The sequence below is a fragment of the Calypte anna genome, chromosome 5A (genome assembly GCF_003957555.1).
Source record: "Calypte anna isolate BGI_N300 chromosome 5A, bCalAnn1_v1.p, whole genome shotgun sequence".
In the NCBI taxonomy this organism is placed as follows: domain Eukaryota; kingdom Metazoa; phylum Chordata; class Aves; order Apodiformes; family Trochilidae; genus Calypte; species Calypte anna.
Genome location: NC_044251.1, coordinates 10,275,857 through 10,297,457, shown reverse-complemented (window position 1 = coordinate 10,297,457; position 21,601 = coordinate 10,275,857). Strand labels below are relative to the sequence as shown.

Genomic DNA, 21,601 nt, shown 5'->3' with positions numbered 1-21,601 from the left:
AGTGGCGCCTGCGAGGCCCTCTCCTACCCTCGTGGCAGCCCTGGGGTAACGCCTGATGATTTCCTGATGCGCCTCGGCCCCGACGACCGGCGAGTGGCGTCGCTGACGGCCCCTGTGGCAACGCGTGTGGCGGTCCGAGCCCACGGGGAGCAGGCCGCGGCGGGATGCCAGCGCTGCGGCCGCAGCGGGGCTGTTCTGCGGGCGGGCGGCGTTGCGGGCGCCCTGCTGCTCGCTGCGGGCCCACGCCGCCGCCGATGGCGGAAGTGCCTGGCGGGGGAGCGGCGATGCGTCGCGCCCCTTGCAGCCGAGCGGGCCGGGGGAAGCGGCCGCGGTAGCTGTCGCCGGCCATGGCGGGCCGAGGCTCCGGGTCCTCGGAGCACCTGGAGCGGCTGCACGAGATCTTCCGGGGACTGCACGGAGACCTGCGGGGCGTCCCCGAGCGGCTGCGGGGCAGCGCGGGCGGTGAGGCGGGGCTGGACGGGGGCTGCTCCTTCGGGGAAGGCGTCCCAGTCACGGGATGGCGGGCGGGGAGCGGGCTCGGCCTCACCGGGAGCGGGCGTTCGGGCCCCAGCCTTGGCCCTCTCTGATTCCTTGGAGCGACCGCGGTGGGGTCCGGCGGGGCTCTTCCTCCTCCCTGACCGGGGACCCTGGGCCTCGGCTGGGGCTTCCCCGCCGCGCCGGCGGCTCTCGGATACCCGGAGCCTTTCTTCAGCTAACCTGCAGCGCTTTGCTGGTTTGGGGTTTCTTTTGTTTGTTTTTTGTTTGTTTTTTTTTTTGTTTTTTTTTGTTTTTTTTTTTTCATCGCTGGACTCTTGTTTAAAATCTCATAATCAGAACTCAAAGCGTTTTTTATTATCCTAACTGTTAGCAAGCATTTGTGGGCTTACCGGAGCAGATTTGCACTTTAAATGGTTACTTTCAAAGTCAGGTTTGTGCGCCACAGTATCACAGATAAGAAAAAAACTATCAAGCTGCCCAAAATTAGAAGCAAAACCCGGTTTTATGTATATTCTTTGTACCACAGCAGTGGGTAGAACACTCTCACAGAGCAGTTCTCTGAAGGACAGGGCATGTGCTTCTAATTCAGTTCTTAACACAGGGCAGAGTTCTGAGAACTGGAAAAGGAAGTGATCTGGTAAGAAGGATTTTACCAGTGTCACTAAATCTCTTTGGATAGAATATTTCCTTCCTATGAGAAACGGGATACACTTTTCGTGAGCTGCTGTAGCTCAGCTTGGGTTTTGGACCACAAGAATGAGCAGAGACTTTCAACCACATTCTGCAGGAGTCTTGTCATTCTCCTAGAACTGATAATTTTTGTGTGTTTATGTGTAAAATCATAAAAATGGTTTAATTCAGAATATACCAGTCTGTGCTAGATAACACAGGCTATAAAAAGCATAATATTCCCTTTCTTACCTGGCTTTCCAGTTAATAATGAGTTGAATTCAGAGTCTCAACCCTCATCATCAGCATTTCCACAAAGGTTGATACAGGAATGAAGTTCAAACCTGCAAATGACAGCTTTCAAAGCTGACTTAATTTCATTAGCAGTCAGCAAGAATGAAAAGCATAAAAGAAAAAATACCCTTGTAAAAAATCCTTATTTCTTTGTAGAAAGGAGAGTGATTAGTTTCTTGAGATGTAAATCTTTGTCAGGTCTCTGTGGAACTGGCGTTGTCTTGAGCAGTGAATTCTGAGCAGTGGGCATAAAATGGAGGATTTACAAGAAGCAATTTTTACAGTGCTTTCTGTAAATTTTGGTGGTTTTAATCAGATTACAAGCAAACTGATTTTTTAGATAAGTTCTGAAATTCTAATATAACCATTCTATTATTTAAATTTGTTGCTGATAACATTCCTGGTAATATTTTGGAAACTCTTTTAAAAGGAGTTCAAGATAAGTGAGGAATTTGTCTGTCTGCTGGAGGCATTCCACTCTCTTAATGTGTTTTGTCTGATTCTGGTACTTATGGGGAAGGGGAGAGTGTGTATATATTTTTTTTTTTTTTTTTTTTTTTTTTTTTTTGAGTTCTCTGATCTGAAAACTTCATAAAGCTATAAAAACCTTGCATGCCCTTTTAAGATGATTGACACACTCCCAAGCTTTAGGCAAGACAGAATGTGTAGTCCTTGGGACATCTTTGTGGGGCAAAAGTTTGGAAATGCTGTTTCAGTCTATATAAACAGGATAACAAATTCCTAGCTCTAGAAACAGGTTTTTTTTTTCCTTCCAAGTTCAAAAGGCATTTTAAACAGCCTGAATCAGTTTTAAATATGGATACTTTAATTAATTCAGTTAGCTTAACTTTTCAGCTGAATCAGTTTCTAACTCATTGGACATAAATGGGTTAAATGCTGATGAGCATGTGGGTAGTGTTACTGTGGCTTAGTTGATTTTTACTTCTACTGCATTTTAAAAAGTTCTTCGAGGAGCAGTTTAATCTGGAGTGATATGAATTACACAACTCGGTGTATTCTGGCATTTGAGAGAGGCTGGTTCCAGTATCGTGCTTTCAAGCCACGGGTTCATCGATTTCTTCTTGGCATATAGACAAAGCCTCAAGCTGTTAAATTTTGGGAAATTTGCATTTATTTCTTCGGCGGCTCGTTTTTAAGTGCAATGCCCTTCGTAATCCGCCTGGGGGACTCAAAGGAGGCAAAACCCTGCTGCTTCCTGCGGCCCGGGGCAGCACGGGTTTAGGAAAGGCAGGTCCTGTCTGACCAACCTGATCTCCTTTTATGATCGGGTGACCCGCCTGGGGGATGAGGGGGAGGCTGTGGATGTGGTCTACCTGGACTTCAGCAAAGCGTTTGACACCGTCTCCCACAGCATCCTCCTGAAAAAGCTGTCAGCCCACAGCTTGGACAGGGGCACTCTGTGCTGGGTTAGGAACTGGCTGGAGGGCCGGGCCCAGAGAGTGGTGCTGAACGGGGCTGCATCCAGTTGGCGGCCGGTCACTAGTGGTGTCCCCCAGGGATCAGTGTTGGGCCCAGTTCTGTTCAATATCTTTATTGATGATTTAGATGAGGGGATTGAGTCCATCATCAGCAAATTCGCAGATGACACTAAGCTGGGGGGGAGTGTGGATCAACTGGAAGGCAGGAGGGCTCTGCAGAGGGACCTGGACAGACTGGAGAGTTGGGCTGATTCCAATGGGATGAGGTTCAACACAGCCAAGTGCCGGGTCCTGCACTTTGGCCACAACAACCCCATGGGGAGCTCAAGGCTGGGCACAGAGTGGTTGGAGAGCAGTCAGAGAGGGACCTTGGAGTTTGGATTGCCAGGAAGCTGAACATGAGCCAGCAGTGTGCCCAGGTGGCCAAGAAGGCCAATGACATCCTGGCCTGGATCAGGAACAGCGTGGCCAGCAGGTCCAGGGAAGGGATTCTGCCCCTGTACTCAGCCCTGGTGAGGCCACAGATCGAGTACTGTGTCCAGTTCTGGGCCCCCCAGTTCAGGAAGGATATCGAGGTCTCGGAGCGGGTCCAAAGGAGGGCAACCAGGCTGGTGAAGGGACTCGAGCACAGACCCTATGAGGAGAGGCTGAGGGAGCTGGGGCTGTTCAGCCTGGAGAAGAGGAGGCTCAGGGGAGACCTCATCACTCTCTACAACTCCCTGAAAGGAGGTTGGAGCCAGGGGGGGGTTGGTCTCTTTTCCCAGGCAACTCTCAGCAAGACAAGAGGGCATGGTCTCAAGTTGTGCCAGGGGAAGTTTAGGTTGGATATTAGAAAGAATTTCTTTACCGAGAGGGTGATCAGGCATTTGAATGGGCTGCCCAGGGAAGTAGTGGATTCTCCTTCCCTGGAGATACTTAAAAAGAGACTGGATGTGGCACTTAGTGCCATAGTCTAGCAACCGCAACAGTGGTTCAAGGGTTGGACTTGATGATCTCTGAGGTCCCTTCCAACCCAGCCAATTCTGTGATTCTGAGGGGCTGCGAGTGACCGCATGAAGCTCAGCAAGGGCGAGTGCGGGGTTCTGCTCCTGGGTGGAGACAGTCCCATGCAGGAATGCAGAGCGGAGGAGAAAGGATTGAGGGCAGCCTTGAGGAGGACTTGGGGATGATGTTGGAACAGAAGCTCAACATGAGCTGTCAGTGTGCACCTGCAACCCAACTGTGTCCTGAGCTGCACCAGCAGAAGCACAGACCCCTGGTTAAGGGAGGTGATTCTCCCCCTCTGCTCTGCTCTTGTGAGACCCCACCTGGAGCACTGTGTCCAGTTCTGGAGTCCCCAGCATAAGAAGGACACACAGCTCCTGGAACGTGTCCAGAGGAGAGACACTGAAATGATCAGAGGGCTGGAGCAGCTCCCTATGGAGCCAGGCTGAGGAAGTTGGGGTTGTTCAGCCTGGAGAAGGGGAGGCTCTGAGGTGACCTAATAACAGCTTTCCAATATCTGACGGGGGCTACAGGAAAGCTGGGGTAGGGCTTTTTACATGGGTGTGCAGTGAGAGGGGACAAGGGGAAATGGTTTCAAACTTGAAGAGGGGAGATTTAGGCTAGATGTTAGGAAACAATTCTTTAAATTGAGGGTGGTGAGACACTGGCACAGGTTGCCCAGGGAGGCTGTGGCTGCCCCATCCCTGGCAGTGTTCAGGGCCAGGCTGGATGGGGCTGTGAGCAACCTGGTGTGGTGGGAGGTGTCCCTGCGCATGCAGGGGGCCTGGAACTGGGTGATCTTTAAGGTCCCTTCCAACCAAAGCTATTCTATGATTCTGTGACTTCATTCATATTAGTGCGATGACCTGTGTGAAACAAAATAGTGACTTCTGAAGGCTGTTTTCCAGCAGGTTGTGTCAGTGATTTCACATGCAATCCAGCTACACAAATAATTGCATCAGCACAAATGTACATAATGGCAAATCATGGAAAAAGTTCAAGAGAATGTATTCAGGAACCTCTAAAGTCAGCATTTCCTCCTGATAAACTGGGACATGAAACTGCATTTTCTGATGTCAGTTGTGTGTAATATAGTAACAGTCATGATGTAACTCAGTCTGTAGTAATTCTGTGTGTTTATTGAGAGCATAGCTTCTTATTAGATTATGGGTTTTAATTTTGTCTTCTGCAGCTCAAATTTGTGGGCTTAATATGAATTTGAACTGAAAAGGAAAGCCTACAGCTTAGGCATGTTATGTATATGAGAGGAGCTATATAAAAATGTTCTGATAGCTTCAGATTTTTTTCCTTTTCTCTGTTGAGAGCCCAGTGGTTTAAAAACTGCTTCTTTTGCAGGGGATCATATTTGCAAAAACTCTTTAATCAAGTTTTTTTATTTTTGTCTTTTTTTTACTGCAGTGATATTTTCATAATGTTGTTTTTAATTTTATCTTTTAAGTTAAATCAAATTAGAGAAGTGTTACCAAGGTGACTATCTGCATTTTTTACTACACAGAATTTTATTTACAAGTGAAGTGTTCTTTCCTGGGGGGAGTGCATATTTATCATGCTTCTGGCAGAAGGTGGTTTAATTTGCAGTAGTCTACAAGAGTGGTTGTCTTCAGGGTTTTTGCAAAGCTTATGAAAACATAAGTTTTTGCTTCACTGAGATAAGGGGAGTTTCAGTATCATACTTTCATTGATCATGGATGTTAAAAACGTATGACAGTTATTTAACATGTGTAAAATACCTTTCTTAAGGTTTTGTTCAAGAATAGAATAACAGCAGTAGAACCCATTCTTTGGCCTCTAAAGCCATACAAGGATCTGTCTTGTTTGACTGTTTGAGACAACTAAAATGGTGTGGTTTTGGTGGCTGATTCAAACAATGTCATTCCAGTGGAGGGAGGTGTTTGGGAAGCATTAATTCCTGGAGCTGAGTCGGTACCTTGATGGCATTTTTCATCTTCAAGTACTTTAGAATGCTTATCCTGATTATCTAGTTACTTCATGAGCATGAGAATGCGGAGTGCCCAATCTGGCAGGAACTTCAGGACTCACTTGGAATTATAGATTCACTTGATGTTCTGTTCAGATCCAAATTATAGTTTCAGCCTTCAGTAATCTTGCCAAATGCATGTAAAAATTTAGAAATATTGATGAGCATGTCCTCTTTGTTGTTCTTTCAAGTTAAATGTTTTTTAACACACAGTTCTGTTAGCGGAAATTCATAGAATCGTAGAATAGATTGGAAAGGACCCTAAAGAACATGCAGATCCAATCCCCCTGCATGGGCAGGGACACCTCCCACCAGACCAGGTTGCTCAGAGACCCATCCAGCCTGGCCTTGAACACTTCCAGGGACGGGGCTTCCACTGCTCCCCTGGGCAACCTGTGCAGTGTCTCACCACCCTCACAGGAAAGAATTTCCTCCCAGTATTTAATGTAAATCTCCCCTCTTCAAATTTTAAACCATTTCCCCTTGCCTTCTTGCTACATGCCTGTGCAGAAAAAGTTCTAAATTAGAGGATAATGGTTCAAAAAACTTTTGAGTTTGAAAAATTATTTCTTTTTGTCTACCAGAGGTAGTAGGCAGAATTTGGGAGTGTGGTTTCTGCTTGCTCTCCCCCCTTCTGAAAGGTTGTGGTAAGAACAGGGTATTCCTGTTGGAGGAAAATTTTGAGCTGTTATCTCTGTAATCGGCCATCTGTGATGGCTTCCTTATCTATAATGGACTAATTTGGAGTTACATAGTCATTCCTCAGTAGTTTATCTGACATAATACCTGTTTCTTTCACAGAGGAGAAGAAAAAACTTGTTCGAGAATTCGATGAGAAGCAACGTGAAGCAAATGAAACGGTAAACTTGAGGCTTCTGGGTTTGCTGACTGGTTGGAATATTGATGCCTTAAAAAGAACAGTACTTCCAAATTTTACTTTCTTTATAGATCCTATTCTGACAGGCAGATATGGGTTGTTGGTTTTTTTTAATGTTTGATTCATGGATTGGATAGATGTGTCTGTGTTTATCAAGGCTGTTGTATTTATCTGTATATGTATGCAGATTCAGACAAATCATCTTGCATGTGGTTGTGAGGATTTTTTTGAGTGCTTGGTTTGGATATTGCCTTCCCTTTTGAACAAAGGAGAGTGATAGAGGTGCAATTAAAATGGCTAAAGGCTGCAGGGACAGCATGTTGAGAATCTACTTCTTTTTTCATGTTTGTCTTAACTAATCTTTCTACAATAGCCTGATGGTTAAATATCAGGGACCTTGACTATTCGAAACCTCTATTACATTGGCTTCCTGAACAGCAGGTGAACGGAACAGCATGTAAGACCCCATGTGACTTGCCTTTTTGAACAAGGCATTGTGGATTTGGCTTTCTTTTCATATTAATCTGTTATTTGTTGCAATGTTTTTTGAGTCACAGCTGATTGTGATGCTCTATTGCTCTAACTTGCTGAGTCTTGTTGGTATGCATCTGTATAGGTGATGCATGAGATGTAGAACTTGTATCCTGAGAGAGCTCATGCTGGTGGGCAGCTTTAAGCCCTGTGAATGTGCAATACTTGCCACTAAAAGTTGATGTGAAAATTCACACATCCAGAATTACAAATCCTAACTCTAGTTGCCAGGCCCAGGTGTTCAGAGTGTGCATTTAATGGCACATCTGCCATGTGATAGATCCCTGTTGCATAGATACGATGAGAAGATGATACCCTATATCCTAAGCATCCTAGAAATGCTTAAACTATCCTGAGAACTGCACGTTTTGAAGTTAGTGAGTGATGGTTCAGAAAAAAAGCCCCAAGCATTTATGCTTGGCAATTTGTTAATATTTTTTTCTTGAGGCATTGTGGATCTCAGAATCCACGTGTGCAGAACGGTTGAGACTGATACCAGATTGAGGGGTATAGGGCTTGGGGTTAATCCCCCCCCCCAACCCCATCACATAAAAACCCATGAATCCCTTCCTCTGCTGGTGAGTGTTGAGTAGAGCTGCTGGCAAGGGCAGATTTGGTGCTTTTAAACATAAAACACATTTTCTATCGTTAAAGCTGCGGGAAATGGAGGAAGAGCTGAAGTACGCTCCGCTGCCTTTCCGCAACCAAATGATGAGCAAAATCCGAGCCTACAGAAGAGACCTCTCCATGTTCCAGAGAGAGATGAGAAGCACAGATTTGGGACTGGGACCTGGAAGCCAAGGAGATATAAAATACGGAATCTTCTCCACAGAAAATGAACAGAGTGTAAGAATTAGAAATTTTATTTAGCATTGCTGAGATTGTTTAAAAATACTCCAGGTGTATTGTTGACAGTGTTTCTACTGTAACCCACTTAGTTTGTGTAACTCCTTGTGTATCTCTGTGACATGAAAATCTCTGGGAGGTGCAGGAACACCTGGGACTCAAAGGAGAGCTTTTCTGTTCTAAAACAAAGATATAATCAAAATGGAGCTTCTTGAATGCTGTGCTTTGTAGCTTACAAAATATGCTTTTAATTTAATGAAATGCTTTTAATTTAATGAAATGCTTTTAATCATTCCCCTCCAGCAATGAAAACAGAAAAAATGCTATTGCCTGAAAAGAAGTGTTAACTGATCTAGTTTTAGTCTCCAAAACTAGCAAAGTGTATGGGTCAGGCACTGCATAAATTCTTTGTTGGAATTATCTTTTAAGCAATCTCAGTATAAGTAATTTCAAGACAATAGAAGTCATCATTCTCTTAGCACTTTGTTAGCTGTGGATGTGCTGCTACAGTGCAAGAAGTACACCCATCATTAACCAGAGATGATGCATAGATATATCTGAGCTAGTGGGACTGAATCTGTTAGGTATTTTCAAAGTGCTGTCATCTGTACAGAAGGCTCATGGAGGTGGGCTTTTGTCTGCCTAGAGACAGGAGATAGGAGGGAGACTCTTTCCTTATTTTGTTTTGCAGTAGCTTGGTAAATTTTTTGCATTCGATTCCTCTTGATTGATTCCTCTGAAACCTGAGAGCAGGGGTGGTAGATTAGAATTTTGAAGCTTAAGAAAATGCTTTCTTTTGAGCTACCTTTTGACCCCAAGGTCATCAAACATTTCTTATCTTATAGCGGAGGCTACTGGCATGAAAAGAGGAGCTTTGTTATGTAGCAGTCCATCTGTTAGTGCTGTTTGTTCCTAATCCTTTTCACTGTAAGGTCTTAAATATCTTCCTGGCAACCCACTGTGAAGTCACAAATAAGACTGAATTTAGATATGAATGGAAGGGATAGTTAGCATCTGGAAAGCAGAAGTACTGTTTTCATGTAAATGTTTGTTTTTTTCTTTTTTAATGATAAAGTAAATTGTTTCTGCTTCAACTCTTTAGCTGCATGTTCTTTTCCAAGGTGTAATCAGATTTGATCTTAATCTTACAATGCTGACAAGCACTCTTTCAAAATTAACTGGGCTGCATCAGTTAACATAAGGAGCATGTACACCTGTACAAATGCATGATCTATGGAGTCATGTCCTGACTTTTTAAGACCTCTGTGTGCTTAATAGTAAAGCATATGCTATTTTTCAGACGATTCTGCAGTCACAGAGGGTGCTGCTGCTCCAGGGAACAGACAGCCTGAACCGAGCCAGTCAGAGCATTGAGCGCTCTCACCGAATTGCTGCTGAGACCGATCAGATCGGCACCGAAATCATCGAGGAGCTGGGGGAGCAGCGGGAGCAGCTGGAACGCACCAAGAGCAGAGTAAGCAGAGAACCTGGGGGCATTGTGTTGAAGCAACATGGTGCTGTTTTAGTAGAAACCAAATGCCAGTAAGTACTCAGAGACTTCCTTGACCTGGTAATCCAACTGATGTTTCTGTGGACAAAATCCAGGCTGCTGCTTGTCTGTGCTCACAAAAGGGAAATAATTGCTGTAGAAGGGCCCACAGCACAATGCAAGGATGCTTGTAATGCAAGGTGGGATGTTAGACCTGTAAACCTGCTGAAGAATAACTTTACTGAAAACGTTACATTTAAAAGAACACTCAGGAGTTGCCAAGCACTAGATCAGTCATAAAAGGTTGGACTTGGGAAGCGGTAGCAAATTTTTGTAAGGAAATTTCATAGAAACTTAACTATCAACCTTTCCGTATTTGTAGGTTAGCTAAGCACAGAAAATACTGTCAGACAAGATATCTGTACCTCGTCCTTGGGCCAAGGGGCTCTCCTACTTTGGAAAGTTTAAAAAGTAGTTAATTTGTTTTGTTTACACACATAGACAAAACTGATAATCAGTTTTTGAAGTAATAAAGTGATGGGATTTTCTTTGTGTGTACAAGGGATTCTTGAGTGTAAAGCTTTTAGGTGAGCGGCTTCCTGGGGGACCCTCCGTTTGTCAAGTAAGCATACTCAACCAAGACAAAAAGTATACCCCTTTTCTTGCAAGTTACTGCTTCTCATTGCAACAAAGCCTGCAGCTTTTTCATTTAAGTAGTTTTTCAGTTATAATTTTATTTGTCCTGCTCCCAAATTTGCCTTGGAGTGGAGGAACAGAAATGTGATCCTTAAATTGGTAGGCATAGTTTTTGACTGTTCTATTTCTGATAAAAAATATTGCAGTGCTTCAAGCACATCAGTCTCTCCACCATTGTTAATGAAGCTGTTACTGTGAGCCTTTTTAGGCCTTGTATTGCTGATTTCTATTAACCAGACAGTACAGCTAGAAGCCAGCTTTCTTCTTGCTTGGTTTTTCACAGCAAAGATTGAAAATCTAACATGCTTCTCTTTCCAGCTTGGTCCAGTACATCTCAGTGTAAAGTAACATTGCTGCAGGGCCAGGCAATAGCTTAAACTGCAGAGGGACTGTGCAGGGGGGTGTGATGCTGAGTGACCTGGCTTACCTCTCACTTCCCTTGAAGGTTTGGAAGTGGGATGGTGAAATCTCACTTGGAGACCTCCAGTGGCCAGATGTCATGAATCCTGACTCTCTGTGAGACAACAGCCTCTTCAGTTGTCTGTGACCTCACTTAATTACATGCTCCTTAATAGCTGACTGAGAAATACTTCACAGTTCATTTCTGAGCATTAGAAAGCTGAAATGGGTTATCTATTAACAGTTCAGAGCTCATGTGCACTGGGTCACTTAGACCTGTCAGTGCATTGTGGTTCTTTCTTTGCTGGAAATAGAAAGACATTTCAAACAAACAGTTCAGATATGCACTGGGGAGAACATGGAGGTATCATTTTCTTGTGTCCACAATTACAATAAAGAAATTAAATTAAATGAAGGGGCTATCTGTAGATGAACTAAAAGGAAAGTGACCCTATATTGCATATCTTGGTACATATCTGAGAAAGGATATGTGAAAGTGTTAGTGCCTCCATAGGAAGGAGACAGTGCTTTCAGCTTGTACTTTGTGTAGAGAACAGCCATTGTCTCTGAATTTTGAGAACAGATGGTTATAACCTTGGTCCCATTATCAACTGCCACATTCTAACACCATCTGTTTCCAGGTGCATCTTTACAGAGTTGCTGTATGCTTGTTCAGCTAACAAAAAACTTTGTCTCTTAGTTGGTGAATACAAGTGAGAACTTGAGCAAGAGTCGCAAGATTCTGCGTTCTATGTCCAGGAGGTGAGTTGATGCCTGATGACACAGACAGACCTGTTCAGCCCATAGCAATGCCCTAGAGTAGCTGGGCTGGCAAATGGCAAACTCTGAGCCTGACCATTTATTATTTTGATGACTAAAACCTTGGCTGCTTAAGTGTTTCTTAACTATATGGTTTAATTGCCCTTATAAGCCAGTTCATGTACTATATTTTTGGAAGGTACTTCTGACCCAATCACCTTTCCTTATTTCCAGTGCTAAAGGCAGTCATGATAACTGTAACTTTCAATAGCATAAGTTCATTATTTTGAGATTTTATAATTTACTCCAGTGAAATAGTTTTTACATAGTTCCTAGTAAAAGCACCACAAAGTGGGTTGTAGCATCAGATTTCAGCTGATGTTTTCCTCTTTACATAACTAAATGAGTAGGCACATATAGAACTGAATGATCTGCCCTACACAGGGCAAAGGAAAGAGGAACAGAACTGTTACTGTTTAATAGAAGATTTAAGCAGAATTTCTAGGAAAATAAGTAGGAAACTACTGAGCTTGTCCCTTCCTCTTTGTTAAGAGCTATTCAAGTAGCACTTCAACCCTGGTTTCAAGCAGGGTAAAGCAGCAATTATTTAGAATTTGCTTTCATAATCAAGGGAAGAAAACCTGTCTTGAATAATTTTTTTTCATTCTAGAGTGACCACTAATAAGTTGTTGCTGTCAATTATCATCATCCTGGAAGTAATCATCCTAGGAGGTTTGGTCTACTACAAGTTCTTCCGTAGCAGATGAATCTTGATGATTGATGACTGAGCTGAGCTTTTCCACTGCTGAGGAACTGGATGGGCTGTCTGTTCCCTCTGCCTTGAGACTGAACTGTCTCACAAGACAGCATCTTCAGCTGGTACTGTACTGACACTAGAGCAACAGAGAAGGGCAGTGAAAGGAAAATGCAGAGACAGACTTTAACTCCTGGTAAGGTTAATAAGAAGGTAATAAATATTTTATTGTCTTCATTTGTGTATACTTGACTAAACGAATAAATCTTGACATGTAATAAAGTAGCGACCAATCAGTGGAAAAGCTAGTTTATTTAAAAATTGACAAGTTAACAGTATTTGCCAAGTAGTGACAATCTATCCCTTCAAGTGCCTCAGCAGAGCTCTAAAATGTCCAATGTACCCAACACTGTGGATTCTTAAATCCTCACTTGCTCTTCACTGTCAGATTCATCTGGAGAACTGGGTGTTGGGAGTTCATCAAAAGCCATGTGTGCTCCATCCCTTGTCTGCCCAAAGCACGTTGCTATCACGTCGATGGCAAGACTGGCAGTTGCATTCACTTCCTCTTGAGAAGCTCCAAGAAGTGGATTGACTTCAACCATGTCTACAGCTGAAAGCATTCCTGTGAAAATGATTTACAGCTTTGTAACTACAAAAATCCCCCAAAATCTCTAATGGGCTTGCTTTCATTCATTATATCAAGTCTGGTATTTGAGCTTGTGAGCTTCTCTTCCCCTTTTGACATGTAAAACTGGTTCTGAAGGGAGGGATGAAATTATCAATCTTAAATGTGAGTTTGTGGTTTTTAACTTGGTTCTCTTACAGCATCCAACTGCCATTCCTTCATCCTTTTAGCATCCAGGAAAAAATAATGATCCTCCATGTACACTTATGAGGGGCCTGTATTTTAAATTTGTTCTCCCAGTCTAAAAATTAGGGGATATAAATTAGTATTTTTTTGCCATTCTGTTCATGGTTCTGCTGACTATTTTTCCTTCTTTTACTGCAAATAACTCATTGTTTAAACACATTAAATAAAAACTGCATGACATAAGGAGGAAAGTCCTCATGAGTCAACTGCAGTATATTTAATAAAAGCTTGATTGTTAGTCTTTAATTCTGGAATGGAATTTCAAACTGTTTAGAAAATGTCAGCATCCATTTTTTTTAATTCCAGATGCCTGCTTTTACATCTTACCTTCTGGTTAGGAATAGGGGACAGCATTATACAAGATGACCAAATAATTTTTGGTAGTAGTTGTTAATATTATGTATTTTACTTCTGGTAAGTTGAAATTGTTTATGGTTAAGCTGCTTCCAACACCTGGGGTATTGCCCAACCATAGGACTTCTTTTTGCCTTACTGAAGGCTGAACTGACTTTCTGGGCACCTCAGCCTTCATTACATTTATCTACTCACACAGGAAAAACAACCAGTATGAGCTCTGTGTACTTGGTCCTGTCATTCTTACTCCAATACTGTTGTTTGGACAACTCCTACCTGTGTTGTGGATTTCCTCTGTGATGTACATGCCTTCTCTGTAAGTTAATCCACCTAGAACTGGAGTCCCAGTTGCTGGAGCCAGCGAGGGATCAAAAGCATCAATGTCAAAACTCAGGTGAATTGGTCTCTGTCTCCTGAAACGGAAGAAAGCAAGAAAAGCAGTCTTCAGATTTTATCTGCATCCATTTTATAATGTCTAGGCTGTTAAGCAAAATAGCATCATGCTCCATAATGCTAAGGATTACCCCTAAGTCCTATACATATATATTTGGAAAGGTTTCTCTCTCCCCCCCTTTTTTTTTTTGATGTATTTGGACTCTGAAATATCTCTTACCTCAGAACTTTCCTCAATACAAATTGGAAAAGCAGAAGTTTGTCTTTCTAGTTTCAGTAAACATCCAGTCAGGTGTGATTTGGCAGAAGATAAGTACTTTAGTACTAACCATCTTATCTGGTACTTTGTTTCCTTAGTTGGAAAAATGTAGAGAATTGGCTGATGTAATCCAGCCTTTTCTCCTTCTGCACAGAAAGCCAGGGTGAAAGGCTGAGCCATTGATTTGTATGGCATCTAGGATGGAGCCAGCAGCAACAAGCAGCAAGCCTGAGGATTTCAGACAGCTCAGCAAGACAAATGGGGCATTCTACATTTTTCAGGTCATTAAGTTGAAGGCTGTCTCCAAACCCTACTATGTAAGCCTAGATGATGAAAAAATGAAGGACAATCTCAAACCTAAAACTTCAGTCTGTTACTACGTGAAATCTGGCAACTGGTGACAGCCTAATAAACTGGACACTCCCTGCTCATGCAGAGGGAGCTATGTAAGTGGTGGACTTGACTTGGCACAGCAGCATCAGCACAGACACACAGATCTTCTTCTGCTTACAGGACTTTGTTCTGCTCTGCAGTGAGAGGTTACCCTTGATAACTCTGCTCCATTCCACAAGTCCCTAGTCGAGGGATTTGTTATATATCTGTACATAATATAATACCATAGATTAGTAGGATTTGCTCCCAGTTGTGATTCCCTAAACTTGAACAAGATTAGTAAATGCTGCAGTACTGAACTTAAGGGATTGGTAACAGTGACCTTCACTAGTTGAACATTGCATTTGTCATCAGGATAGCACATGTGAGTGTCCAGGAAGGAAGCCATCAAATACCTCTACCTCATGTACTACCAGCTGAATTTAAGTTACTGTCAAGTTGCTATATATACATATTTTTTTTTTTAAGTCCAACATGCATCCTAGACTCTAGCTGATTGAAGCATCTTGTCAAACTGCAGCAAAATGTGTAATTTCTCAAGAAACAGAACAGATCATACTGTAGCCTCTCATAGCTTTTTGCTAAATACTGAAAAGGTTTCAGTTTAAGATGTGGAGGCTGAGGACCAGAGTCAGTGCTAAGACTTTTTACTATTCACAGGACAGCTTCACAGTTCTGTTAAGCTGCCTTACATCAACATGACTTCACGACTTAAGCGAGTTCACTTAAATAAATTTCAGAAAAGTGCTGAAGAAGTGGATGATAAAAAGTAGTTTTGTAGCGAAATGAGGCAACCAGGTGCCACTAACTCCCAGGTAGTGGCATGAGCTTGTGTTAAGCCCACCTGTGCCCCACGGCCTCAGTATTGCCCGCATTCTCCACCAGATGTAGCAAGACAAACCTCTTTTAGGGAACAGCGCTTCAAGGTCCAACCAGGTGTTCCAGCAGAGACTCATAAGTAGTGCTCTGAGTCTATTGCTCTCAGGGTTGACCAGCCTGGATCAGTGCTATTGCTCCCAGAGCAGCCAATCTCTCTGCTGGCTTGCTCAGGACTGAGCTGAGCCTGTGAGTTTGAGCCTCACCTTTTATTGGCCCCCTAATCCTGCTCATGCACAGTGGGGGCCCTGCCCTAATCAGGCACAGGTGGGCTTAACACAAGCTCATGCCCACTGCCTGGTAATTAGTGGCACCTGGTTGCCTCATTTCACTACATAGTTTAGATCAGATAATAGTTTTCTTACCTTCCCATTAGTTGTTCAAATGTTCTTTCCATGACTTTCTGTATTCCAAGGCGATCAATGTCCCTCATAGAAAAATATTGGATATCATAGTTCTTCAAAATATAGCTGTTAAAATAAATTAAAAAAAAATAATTCTTATTGACCTGAACTTAAATCTAGCAACTCTTCTGAACACTCAGATGTGGAAATCAGTTCATGATTTCAGCATTTACAAAAAACCTTTCTACTAAATCAACTTACTATTCAGCAGGATCCACATCCCTCAGACCAATGTACACAATATCAGATGCTGAAAGGCAGGGCTTTAGCCAGGAAAATCCAGGAAGCTGGGGGACCTGCAAGAAAAGGTTTGGTATTAGATTAGTGTCATAAATAACAAAACTTCAATGCTTCCCTCAAAACTTCATATTTACTTACAGCATTCTTTCTCTGTTGAAACAAAGAAACTTCATCACTTGAGTCTGGCTTCCTGTTTTCATCAGTCCTTACTCTGTCAGACCATTTACCTCAGTTGAGTGGTTAATGGATTAAGTTTTGTACTCTTCTACCTCTTCCATTTAGAAGAGGAGGATTAAAAACCCAAGCCCAAATCCACAATAGGTTACTAGCATCAATCAATGTAAGGGGAATGATAAAAAGCTAGATACCAAGGTATACCATTAAAATAGAAATATAATATTAATTTAGATATATAATATTAATTAATATAGATACCCAGATTTATTACCATTAAATGCATGATACATGTAACTGACATCCTACATACCAAAGTGGAAGAATGAAACCCAAGGCACCTCTACCTTTTAAGAGCAATCACCAAAAAGCCAAACTTTGCTTCAAAAAACAATATTATAGATAGACAAATTCAAAGTGGGAAGTTTAAAAAAAAAACAATTGAGAAGAAGTTTGGCTTTCACAGGGTTTTTTAATGTAGAACTGAAGAGAGCAGGTCTGGGACAACAAGGTGATGAGGTCATAATTTTTCAGCTTTGGTAATAAAGTAGCCATGGTATGCAATTATAGAAATCCTTCAGTTAATAATATCAACTAATTTTAGGAGTGCTTTCACAGTTAACTCAATTTCTCTTCCTCTCCCAGCTCTGAAAGTGGTTACAGCCAGAACAGCTGTCAAGCAGCAAGAAGGCTTTGTTTCCTTTTTGTAGGGTCAGTTGCCAATTAAATTCTGATAGTTATATTTATTTTTGAAGTCTAACATAACCATAGCTATATTTAATTACATTTGAATTAAATATGCACATATATTAAAATTATTTGTTATTCTGGGGCAGCAACCTTGAATGTTTCTGCAGTCATGAATTCAGAAGAGGGATAAATTAATTGGAAAAACAATTCAGGTCTCAGAAATGAAGCTATAGCTGCAAAACTCATCACCAAGCCATAAGCTGAGCACAGCATTAATATTATTGTCATATACTCTAGTATCAGTTATTTAGAACATTTAATACTGCTGGTTTTAATTATATCTCTTCTTCAAATAAAAAAATATTGAATGCCTTAACTTCCTTTGGTAGGTTGTGTTTATACTTTACTGCAATAGAAAGAGAGTTGCTGATGGTAAAGCCAAACAGTAATCAGTAAAATGTGCAGGTATTTTCATGGTAAAGTATTAAATAGCAGTTTGGGTTTAGTTTGATTGGTTCCAGAAGCCCAGACACTAATGCTTGGTTTGAAGAATGCCAGTCAAAGGATTAAGTTCATAAATATTTTTCCTTAAAACAACAAAATTAAAAGTTGTTTTTTTTTTAAACCACAAAGTGCCACCTTGCCTTGAGGAGTATCGATCAGTGCTCCTGTCCAGCTAACCTGACAGACAGAACCTGGCAGCCTGTGACTGGACTGAGCAACACCAGAGCTTGCTCTACAGCAACCTGGCCAAATGCTTCATTTTATTTCATAGCCAGATACCTCCCTTTTATACTTCATGTTGTCTGCTACACCAGGACATTTAACTCAGCAGAGCACTGACCAAGCTCATTAGCCCAGGATACATAAGGGATTCTGAGAGGTACATGAAACAGCCCTGGGCAGGTGTTGTTCTCAGCATTTGTGCCAATTTGAGCAGCTGCTGCCACTTCCATTCTGCCTTCCTCCCCCTTCCCATTATGTTGTGCCAGGACTGATGGTTGCAGGGTCACACTAAACAAGGGCTGGGGCTTGATGTGACTCAAAAACTACCCAAGCAAGGTGTAGTGAAATAAGGCAACCAGGTGCCACTAATTGCCAGGGAGTGGGCATGAGCTTGTGTTAAGCCCACCTGTGCCTGATTAGGGCGGGCCCCCACTGTGCATGAGCAACTGGCCACCTGGCCCCCTACTCCTGCTCATGCGCAGTGGGGGCCCGCCCTAATCAGGCACAGGTGGGCTTAACACAAGCTCATGCCCACTGCCTGGCAATTAGTGGCACCTGGTTGCTTCATTTCACTACACAAGGAGACAGGGCTCCTGTCTGTGTGCATGCAAGCTCAGACTGAGTTGCTCATAGGAGTCAGGAACAGTGTAGTCAGACTGTGCCATCAAGAGAGATGTATGTCACACTGCCAGCCCTGTCTCATGTCCTCCTGATAAGGAATGAAGAACATGGAGCCCAGAGATGCTGGAAGAGCAGTACCAGTTCATAGAGGTGGGCAATGAATCAGGAAGATAAAATGTAACAGTGCAGGCTATTTGCTCTCTCAGTATATCCTCAAAGGAACTGCTCCTTCTCTGTGGTTCTACACAACAACCTAGACAGGAAGGAAAGCCCTAACCAGCTTTCCTAGGACTATTAGGGTGATGACCAAGCCCTGTGACCCAGACAGCCAGTTTGATAGAATTATGGGAGTCTACTGAGAGTGGCATGCACACATGTTGTGATGGGGAGGGGTTGCTCACAAAACCTCTTCCCAGCACAAATAAAAGGAAGGAAGGAGATACAGGGCTCAGTGCAAAAGCTCTTTTGTCCACTTGTGTTGCTGTGTACCCTCTGACAAGATAGAACCCTCCTTGAGAAACAAAGTGCAACTTATTTGTCTTATCAATTTGAGAAAGAAGTTATGCTCAGCAGAATGCAGAGTAACCTTGTTTGTGGCAGATAGATTTAGGGTTCAAAAGACTCCATGCAAAGCAGTCAGGAAAGGACAGGAAATTTTTTTTGCCCTGTTACCAACACAACTCCTCTATTGGATGAATGACAGCATGAGCTCTCCTACTGACCCCAGAAAGCTTACAGTATTTTTTCAGTAGCCCCCCCTAAAAGACAAAAAAAACACAAACCCAAAAACAACCCCCCCAAGAAACAAGCAACCACAAACACCCAAACCAAAGAAAAACAAACAACCCCCCCAAAAAAACACCAAAACAAACCACAAACAAACAAAAAGAAAACATGACCACCAAACAAACTTGCTTTTCTGTGCTCTCCAAGACCCAGAGCCCCACAGAAATCTTGGGTGTATACCCAAGAAACTGATTATATACTTTTGTCCTACTGACAGAAGAGTCAGTCTTATTCTGTCTTATTCTGCCTTTCTCCTCCTTCTTTAATAGCTCAGGTAGCTTTGATTCACTTTGTCCTACTCTCACCAAGACAAAGTTCCAAAATTTTCTGCTTCTGTATCTTCTACAGTTCCAAAAAAGAAAAAAATATCACCCCCTTTAACTTAGAGGAAAAAAATTATAAATACAGTAACTTTTAATATTAACCTTCTCAAGTCAGGGGGGTATTTCCAGAGGCTCCATTAATTTTGCATTACTTTGGGAATTTTAGCATGTTTGTAGAGACCATAAAATACTTATAAGAAAGAGGAAAGTAGGTAAAAGCACCAAATAACTTGAATGAATTCCATCCACAAGTCAATAGAAAGAAATGGCAGGAGAAAAGCAGGCAAGGCAAGCTTTACCAATTGATAGCAATCTTGCTATGCCAAACAAGTACTAAGGCAATGATCTTCAGTAGCCATAAAACCATTAGACATTATTGATCTTACTTGGAAGAGGAATACTCCTATCAACACAGCATCCCCATCAGAGAGAAAAAAGAAATTTAAGATAAATGACCAGCAGTGCAAAATGCCAGAATAAAATAGTCAGGTATTCTGCAGCTCCAGCATCCATTCTCAGCCTGCAGCTGCTGATCCTGCTCCAGCCTAAGCTTCAGCAGCAGCAGACTCATATCCAAGTTCCTACTGCATTAAAAATGCACAGGCTGCCACTGCAGTATTTCCAGCTGATGCTACAGGTACCTGACTGACAAGATACAGTCCACAGCTAAGCCAAAAAGTTTAGGTAGGCCTCATGGCAGCCTACTGTTTAGCATCTCAACAGTAGCAAAAATTGGCAATGGAGTCCATATGCCCCAGTAAACAGCTTTTTTGGGTAACTTGTCTCTTTCCAAGAAAAAGACTCTTTAGGAACACCCTGCAAGCAAGTACAGCTGTTCCAATTTGTAATATTCACCAGTGGAGCTAAAATGACAGCAGCCAGTTAGGAGAGATGATGCACAACAGCCTGGGTCAGGCCCCAAGGCTGTCAAAACATGGAAGAGCCAAACTAAGCAGAAGCATGCAGGATATACAGGAACTGTCACTGGAGGGGAGCCCAGCACAGCTCACAGGCTCTGCTGGTCCCTCAGCTGGCAGAGGTGCTGTCATTGCACAGCCTGAGCACCCACTCCTGAAGCAGAATGGCACCATGGTCAGCTGGGTCATACAGCCTGTGTGAACTCCTGCCTACAGCATAGCTCACAGGAGTGCTCACAAAACCTTTTCCCATTCTTGTTGCTGAGTGTGTGTATGCATATGTAGATGTGCATGGGCTTTTGTGTATGTGTATGTGTACGTGTGTATATACACACATAAATGTGTATTTTTTGTTGTAACCAGGTAAAAAAGGTATTGCAGGAGGCAAGAAAGCACCTCACACCAGAATAAACAAAACGCTGAGGCTTTCAGTGCAGCCTAACTGTACAAGATACTTACTTTATCTTGAAGCTCTCTCAAGAGAAATGAGAGAGGTTGTCCATGGAGGCTTCCAGACTGGGTTGTAAGAGGGGTGTTGATATCAGCATGTGCATCTACCCAGATCACACCAAGGTGTGGGCATTGCTGTGCATGGCCACTGACAGAACCAAGCGCCAAGCTGGAAGTACAGGAGCAAAGGCTTTAGGCACAAGTTCTCACTCAGAACAGCTACAAGGACAATGGGAAGTCCCTGCAACATTGCCATGTTTCAGCACATCAGACATTTGTGACAATAAAGGGTACATCCCATACAAACTGTCACAATTGCAGGAGACTCCAAGTAAGTCTACAAGATTGTATTAGTGCTGACAGATGAGAAAGGGCACTTACCTCTACACAGTCACCCTCCACACTCTCCAGTCTCCTGTTCTATCCAAATGATCTCTTTGTGCTTAATCATCAGTTCTGCTATTCACCTATTTTTTATTCCAGGCATGACACCTCCCCCTACAACTCCTTGTCACATACTCTACCTTCTTCAACCAGTTCTCGGACCAAAGGTTAGTGAAAGAGGAGAAAGAAATTTATATAAGATCTATTACAAGATGGTTTTCAGGCAGGCATTAGAAATCCAACCTAAAGAGCTGAGAGCCCATCCTGAGAGCTGAGGGATAAGAGACACATCACTGAACATTCAGCAATGAAGAAACTGCAACAGTTCCTACAGGGATCTGATCACACACACTTTTCCAAACAGGAAAACCTCTTATGTCTGCAGATTGCTAAACAGTCTTGAACTAAGAGGAACTGTTTTAGTCAGATTTTTGTAGAAGTCTTCTATGAAAGCCCCAGCAATCAAAATTCTTCTAACCTATGGTATTACCAGGAAACGACTT

General features: G+C 42.7%; 2 protein-coding genes across 2 annotated transcripts in view; one reads left to right on the top strand and one right to left on the bottom strand.

Annotated features, from left to right (window-relative positions):
* The first annotated feature begins 236 nt into the window (after positions 1-236).
* On the top strand, positions 237-12,471 carry VTI1B (vesicle transport through interaction with t-SNAREs 1B). Its single transcript, XM_030451784.1, has 6 exons — positions 237-462; positions 6,685-6,743; positions 7,946-8,137; positions 9,438-9,611; positions 11,422-11,483; positions 12,151-12,471. The coding sequence occupies exons 1-6, from the start codon at positions 348-350 to the stop codon at positions 12,245-12,247; spliced, it is 699 nt and encodes a 232-aa protein (XP_030307644.1). The 5' UTR covers positions 237-347; the 3' UTR covers positions 12,248-12,471.
* The window catches only part of ARG2 (arginase 2), a 23,171-nt gene continuing 14,001 nt past the window's right edge, over positions 12,432-21,601 (bottom strand). The window contains exons 4-8 of the mRNA XM_030451782.1: positions 20,724-20,883; positions 15,989-16,083; positions 15,749-15,853; positions 13,739-13,875; positions 12,432-12,859 (exon numbers count right to left, since the gene is read on the bottom strand). Of these exons, the coding sequence (XP_030307642.1) occupies positions 12,654-12,859; positions 13,739-13,875; positions 15,749-15,853; positions 15,989-16,083; positions 20,724-20,883 (703 nt within the window). The 3' untranslated portion in view covers positions 12,432-12,653. The remainder of the gene's footprint in view (positions 12,860-13,738; positions 13,876-15,748; positions 15,854-15,988; positions 16,084-20,723; positions 20,884-21,601) is intronic.

Coding starts and splice junctions, on each gene's coding strand:
- VTI1B (XM_030451784.1), top strand. CDS start 348: ATGGCGGGCCGAGGCTCCGGGTCCTCGGAGCACCTGGAGCGGCTGCAC. Junction 8,138..9,437: donor CCACAGAAAATGAACAGAGT/GTAAGAATTAGA, acceptor GCTATTTTTCAG/ACGATTCTGCAGTCACAGAG. Junction 11,484..12,150: donor CTGCGTTCTATGTCCAGGAG/GTGAGTTGATGC, acceptor TTTTCATTCTAG/AGTGACCACTAATAAGTTGT.